Below are 7,780 nucleotides of genomic sequence, written 5' to 3' on the forward strand. Positions count from 1 at the left end.
GGGCTCAAGCGTGGCAACAATAGTGAGGTTGGGCCAGGATCAGGCAGTGTTTCGTTCTGCTGTGCATAAGGTACTGACTCGATGGCACCTAACAATAAAAACAATTGTTTCTTGTTAAATATTTTTAAATTTATAAAGATGACATTTAAAAATGAAGTTCTTTTGATGAGCTGCTGATAAAACTCTAAAGCATCTCCACAGTCATCTTCTTCTTTACAATGGAGTGAGTCTGTGGTACAGTTTCTCCCTTGAAATGTAACAGCTTCTTCCCAAGTCTGTGAGCTCTCTGCCTCATTGGCTGGAAGTCGTCTGTGTTGTTTTGGAAATCATCACTGAGCTTTCTCTTTTCATTATGAACAGGAAGAAAGCAAAAAAAAAAAAAAAGAACACTCAAAAACTCCTACGTAATTTATGATCATTATGTACAAGAATATTGATATATTTTTCACAAAGGTCTTTTTTAAAAAAGAACATTGTTAAGAACGTTATTTACCTAGCAAACCAAGCCAACTTTATATATTTATGTTCCCTATCACCATAGTACTAAGGTACTAAAAACATGTTGTTGTTGTTGTTAAGTACCACCGATAGGCTAAATGTATTCAACCAAGCAAAGAAAGTTGTAGTTGTTGTTTTTCTGTGCCATTGAGTCAGTTCTGACTTATAGCAACCCTGTATAGAGTTTCTGAGGAGCAAATGGTGGGATTGAACTGCCGGCCTTGTGGAAACCCTATATAGGGTTGCTATGAGTTGGAACTGACTCGGTAGCACTTAACAACAAAAAATATATTATAAAATAGTCCTCAGACTACTGATAAATCTTCTCAATAAATGAGTTTAAAGAGTTTTCTTCGTTTCAGTGCTGTTACTTTGTGCTCCATTTCTCTATAAAATTTTATGTGATTGCACAAACCGTCGCAGGTGCTTCTGTTTTATGTGGTTAAGAATGACTGAAACTTAAAACACCAAGGAAGTTGGGTGCCTGAGAACAGAGTAGAGGGTGTTCTTTCAGCTCTTATTTACAACTCTTGTTGCTTTTTCATTATTTAAACTCTATTTTATCTCATGTCATGAGTGACACCCTTTTGACCTAATTCATAAAGTAGAAGATTCATCAACTGATAGGGGAGGAAAGAAGAGAAAACTAAATATTTGTTGCGCATCTGCCATGTGCCAAGTTCTCTGCTAGTTTAAATACATTAGAACTTTTAAGAGCTTCCTTTTAGTAGAACTTTGGGATTATTTTTTACAACCAAATGCGAAAACAAAACAACTGCACACTCTGCATGAAATAACCTAAAATTAATTCAGCTTAAGGAGCAACCCAACCAATTAGATTTTACCTTTGCCCAAAGAATTGGGGTTTAAATAATTTTAAGCTTCTAAGTGTAACGTCTCACGTCTGCCAGTTTGTCGTACTGTAGTGGTTTGCATGTTGCTGTGATGCTGGCTGGTAGATCACCCATGACAGACAGGTTTCAGCGGACCCTCCAGGCTCAGCACCACCAGTTAATAAGACTATTACTCAAATTTATGCACAAACCACTAAGTCAGTGATGGTGCAGTTGAAGAATACTACCAACTTCTTCAGTCTGAAGTTGATCAAACATGCAATCTAGATGAATTGGTAATTACTGGTGATTGGAATGCTAAGGTTGAAAACAACGAGGAAGGATCCATAATTGGAAAATATGGCTTTGGTGATAGAAACAATGTTGGAGAACACATGATAGAATTTTGCAAAACCAACTGCTTATTCAATGCAAATACCATTTTCAACCATATAAATGGTAACTATATGCATGTACTTTTTTCAGATAGAATACATAGGTATCAAGTTGACTACATTTGTGGGTAAAGACAATGTAGAAACTCAATATCAGCAGTGAAAACAAGGCTGGGGCAGACTGTGGAACAGACCATCAGTTGCTCATGTGCAAGTTTCGAATCAGGCAGAAGAAAATTCAAACAAGTCCACGAAAGCCAAAATATGACCTTGAGCATTTCCTAGTTGAATGCATCTTAAGAATAGACTTGATGCATTAGACACTGATGACTGAAAACCAGAAGAATTGTGGGATGGTATCAAGAACATTATACATGAAGGAATAAAAAGGCCACAAAAAGGCAAGAAAGAAAGAAAAACCAAAGTGGATGTCAGAAAGACACTAAAACATGCTCTTGAACATAGAATAGCTAAAGCAAGTTAAAGAAAGGATAACTCTCAAGAGCTGAACAGAAAACTCAAAGGACAGCTTGAGAATACAAAGTAAACTATCATTATGAAATGTGCAGAGACCTAGAGTTAGAAAACCAAAAGGGGCTAATGTGCTAGCTGAAAGAAAAAAAAAAAATCCAAGCCTTGCATTGCAATATTGAAGGATTCTATAGGCAAATAAGGAGCTCTGGTAGCGTAGTGGTTACAAATCAGGCTGTGAACGGCAAGGTCAGCAGTTCAAAACTACCAGCTGCTCCGCGGGAGAAAGATTAGGCTTTCTGCTCCCGTAAAGATTTACAGTCTTGGAAACCCTATTCAGGGTCGCTATGGGTCGGAACCGACTTGATGGCACTTAATAACAACAACAATGTAGGCAAAATGGAGCCCTGGTGTGGCGCTGTGGGTTAATGCATTGAACTGAAAGGTTGGTTTGAATGACAAGGTTGGAGGTTCAAGCTCACCAGCCACTCCTTGGAAACCCTGTATGTTGCTATGAGTTGGAACCTACTTGAAGGCATTTAACAACAACAACAGCCTGGACAAAATAATTGAGCGATGCAGGAAGCATCTCAAGAAGATGGAAGGAATACACAGTCACTGTAACAGAATTGGTGGACATTCAACCATTTCAGGAGATAGCATATGATCAAGAACCAGTGGTATGAAAGAAGAAGCCCAAGTTGCACTGAAGGCATTAGTGAAAAACAAGGTTCTAGAAATTGACAGAAGACTGACTAATGTCTTATACTTCTTTGTGCCTCAAACCAGATCCTGTTCAGACATTTTCTATCTAGTTAGTACAGTTTACTTTGATGCATATAGTTTTACAATCCATGCATTGTTTTTTCATAATAAGCATTTTTTATGAGCTTTCTGAAGACGTATGTCTAAGATTGTAATTACTGGGTCATATCTTGGAAACCCTACATAGGGTCACTATGTGTGAGAATTGATTCAACTGTACTTAACAACAACATGTTGTTCAACAAGGTGCCGTTGCCCGAAACAATGCTTTGTCCTTTGCCATTCTCAATATTGGTGTTACGCTCGAGCCCACTGCTGCTGCCACTGTGCCAATCTGTCTTGTTGGGGGTCTTCCTCTTTTTCGCTGACCCTCCATTTGTTCCATGTTTAGCATTGTGAGGAACAGCCAAACGAAGCTGTACCATTTTGCATTCCCACCAGTAATGGGTGAATGTTTCAATTTCTCTACATCCTCTCCAACACGTCTTATTTTCCTTTTTTTCGGTCAGTGCCATTCTTTTGGGGGCACAGTAGTATATTATTATGGTTTTGATTTGCATAAACACTGGACTATAAACCACAAGGTCCATGGTAATCAATGAAACACTAGGAACAAACTTAGGGACTTTAATACATGGCAGACATACACTATCCAACAATCCAAAAAACAGAAACAGAAGAAGACAAAACAGATGAGTGGGAACTCCTAAAAATTAGAAATGCATGTACATCAGAAGGTCTTGCCAAAAGAGTCATAAGGGAGCCCACAGACTGGGGAAAAAAATTTGTACAATTAACATATCAGACAAAGAACTGATATCCAAAATTTATAGAAAACAACAACACCTCTACAAGGAAAAGAAAGCCCAATTAAAAAATGGGCAGAGGACATGAATAGAAGACATCCAGGCAACCAACAAACATATGAAGAAATGTTCACAATCATTAGCCATTAGAGAGATGAAAATCAAAACAACAATGAGATACCATCTCACACCAACATTGACAGCAAATGTTGGCGAGGATGCGAGGAGACTGGGATCCTCCTACATTGCAGGTGAGACTGTAAAATAGTTCAACCACTCTGGAGAACCGTTTGGCGCTTCCTCAGAAGTTGGAAATAGAAATACCTTATGACCCAGCAATCCCTCCACTTGGTATATATCCATAAGAAATATGAGCCAGGACATTAGTAGATATACACACACTGGTGTTCATCGTAGTACAATTCACAATAGCAAAAAGATGGAGACAGCCTAAGTGTCCATCAGTAGAAGAATGGATAAACAAAATTTGGTACATACACAATTGAATACTATATATAACCCTGATGAATAACGATGAAGCTACCAAACAACTCATAACTTGGATGAACCAGAAGGGCCTTATGCTAAGTGAAATTGTTCAGTCACAAAAGGACAAATATTGTATGAGATCATTATTATAAAAGCTTAAGAAAAGGTTTCCAGATGAAAAGAAACTTTCTTTGATGGTTACCAGGTGTGGGAGGTAAGGGAGAGTAATTCACAAGCTAGCTTGTTAGCTTGGGTGACAGGGCAATATACAAGAACGGGAAGGGCAGTGTACATAAAGAGGAAGGATGTCAGAAGAATAATGAAGATAGCTGAAGACACAGGGAAGTATGCATGGGCTAAAGGAAATAGATGTGTAAATAGTGATATATGCACAACCTTGGAACAACAGTATTCTGTGTGTAGATACATGGATTAAGACATAGATCAAATGGGTAAGGGAAGATGAGTGAGACCCAATATATTTTTATATTCTACAAGTATGTAAGAATTTGAAAAAGAAAAAAGAAACATTCGTTGGTGGTTGCCAGGGGTGGGAGGGAAGGGAGAGTAGTTCACTGGCTAATGGGTAGATGCATGTTAACTCAGGTGACGGGGAAAGCAAAAAAAGAGAAAATATACAAGAAGGGTGAGGATGCCAGAATATGATGCAGACTGGGATATACCATGGCTAAAGGGGATAGAGGTAAATGGTGATATACTCATACATAACCTGGTTGTTGTTCAGTGCCATTGAGTCGGTTCTGACTCATAGCAACCTAGTGTAGGGTTTCCAAGGAGAGGTTGGTGAATTTGAACTACCTTGGAACAACAATATTCTGTAGGTAGATACATGGACACAGACACATGCTGAAGGAATTTCTATGTCCCACAGATATACAAGAGTGTGAAAGGGGATATTGATATTGGTACATGATTATTTTTTCTTTCCTGAAAACATAATTATGAATGTGGTGGTGCATACAGTGGGCAAAATGATGAAAATTTAGGTATTATCAGACATCTTAAAGCAATGAGTAGCTGAGTCTGGGAGCTCAGGACCATAGTCTTAAGGGACACCATGTTCAATTGGTACAACATAGTCTACAAATGTTGTACATCCTACTTTGAGGAGTAGTGTCTGGGATATTAAAAGCTCTTGAGTGGTCAGCTAAGGTACAGCTATTAGTCTCTCCATGTGCAGAAGAAAGAAGAATGATTAGAACTGAAGATGTTTGGAATCAGTTAGTTCATTGGACTAACGGAACTGTGAATATCAGTCTCCACAACTTGGAGACCAGAAGAACTAGATAGTGCCTGGCTACCAACTGCTCTGAAAGGGATCACATTAGAAGGTCCTGGATAAAGTGGCATAATATGGAACAAAACGCAACTTTTTTCTTTTTCTTTTTCTTTTTCTTTTTTTTTTTTTAAAGAACGGGCTTACTAGTTAGACTGGAGGAACCTGAGACTGGCCCTCAGCCACCCTTCAGATCTGGAAAGGAACACACCCTCTTTCAGTCAAACAGTTCTTGTTGTTCAATGCCGATGAGTCGGTTCTGACTCATAGCAACCCAGTACAGGGTTTCCGAGGAGCAGCTGGGTGGTTTTGAACTGGCAACCTTGTGCTGCAGTCCAGTGCTGATTCACAACGGGTATATATAGGGAACAACTTTCAGCCAAGCATAGATAGGTAGGTATAAAGGGGCAACACCAAACACTAGTAAGATATGCTCAGTATGAATAATGGAACGGTCAATCATTCGGAACTAAAGGAGCAACATATACCTAAGGACAGTGGTGAGAAGGGATGGTATGGTGAGAAGGGTGGGTGGTATGGAAATAGGAGCCACTTGAGGAAGTGGCTAACTGTGTTCCACAAGGGATTGCAGTCATTGAGACTGAAACAAAGTGTATTCTTTATTGAGTGTAAAACTGATGATCTGGTCTGTAACCCTTCACTCAATTCACAATAAAAAGTTAAAAATTAAATAAAAGATTAAAGCCTAGAAAATCATACCATGCAGCGTCATGTTGTCATTTGAGTTTGCTATAAGTAGAAATCCAACAACAACAATGGTTAGTGACACTGGGTTGATTTCCATGTGTTTGTTGGACATCTGAGTGTCTTCTTTGGTGAACAGTTCGAGTCCTTTGTCTATTTCTCTATTGGGTTGTACGGTTTTTGCTGTTGTTGTTGAATTGTAGGAGGTTTTTATGTGTTTGCTTTTATTTTAGCATTTTTTGAGTATTAGATTGTTACCAGAAAAAAATGGCTCCCCAAATTTTTCTGCTTTATCTGTCTCTTAACTTTGTTGATGAAATACTTTGATGAAAACATATGTTTACATTTTCTGAGGTTCCTGTTATCGGTTTTGTCTTGTGTTGTTTGTGTTTTTATTATCATCACTGATAATCCATTGTGAAATACTAGGTCCCACAGTCATGTTTTCTTCTAAGAATCTTACAGTTTTTGTTCTAAATTCACTTTTGTGTATGGTATGAGGCATGGGGCTCGTCTCACCTTTTTGCATATAGAAATCAAATTTCCCCAGTACCACTTATTAAAAAGATGCTTCTTTCCCCATTGACTGGACTTAGCACTACTTGTCAAACTTCCTTTGTTTTTTAGGTCAGAAGGAGGCCTCTCCCCCTAAAGATCAACCAGTGGTGATTTATAACCTTGTCTCAGATCTCGAAAATGGAATGAATGAAGACTGTCCTGGTCAGTAAACCTGTTTTGTGTGCTATCACATAGACTTGACTGGGGTGAATGATTTACAATCATTACATTTAAATATTATGTTTTCAAAGTCAGTTTTTAATTTGGTGACTTTTTTTAAAAAACAGGTACTTCCAGAAGACCAATGCAAAGTTTATCAGATTATCTGCAAATAAATGAAGTACTGTTAATCAGTGATCAAGAATTTCTCCCATGCCATATAATGGATCAGCATTGGAAGTTCTATGCAGAATGTGAGGAACTAACATTCTAAAGCCCTGTTTTCTTAGTAATATATCTAGATATTTGTTCATGTTACTCAGTTCATATTTTATCTTGTGTGGTCTGGTGTGCCTGTTTTAACACACATGTCATGGGTTGCTACTTAAGATCTATGCTTATTGCAAGAAAAACTGTAACTCTTTAAACTGTTATAGTAAGAGCAATACTTTTTTTGCCATTGAAATAAAAGCATTTTTGAACTAAACAAAATTGACTCTGTCTTTCTCCTTACTAACATATACTTTAAACTTTCAGTCAACATCTCTACGTTTGTATTGTTGTTGTTGTTGTTAAGGAGCATCCAGTCAGTTCCAAGTTATAGCAACCCAGTATAGGTTTCCAAGGAGTGGCTGGTGAGTTTGAACTGCTGACCTTGCAACTCAGTCGGACCTTGAGGTCCAGTGCTTATCCTACAGCCCCACACCAGGAGCCCCCACCTTTGTATAAATAACAGTAACTTCTTAATGGAAGCAAGGGTACTAATATAAGAATGATCCATGGACAACTGGTTCTGAATTAACT

The 7,780-nt window shown here is 38.2% G+C and overlaps 1 protein-coding gene across 1 annotated transcript in view; it reads left to right on the forward strand.

The window, feature by feature from the left end:
* Nucleotides 1–7,250, forward strand: part of ANKRD31 (ankyrin repeat domain 31) — a 220,080-nt gene extending 212,830 nt beyond the window's left edge. Inside the window, 1 exon segment of the mRNA XM_006874406.1 lies at nucleotides 7,105–7,250. Within this exon segment, the coding sequence (XP_006874468.1) occupies nucleotides 7,105–7,250 (146 nt within the window).
* Nucleotides 7,251–7,780: the final 530 nt, after the last annotated feature.

This window comes from Chrysochloris asiatica, unplaced genomic scaffold (assembly GCF_000296735.1).
Source record: "Chrysochloris asiatica unplaced genomic scaffold, ChrAsi1.0 scaffold00275, whole genome shotgun sequence".
Classification (NCBI taxonomy): Eukaryota; Metazoa; Chordata; class Mammalia; order Afrosoricida; family Chrysochloridae; genus Chrysochloris; species Chrysochloris asiatica.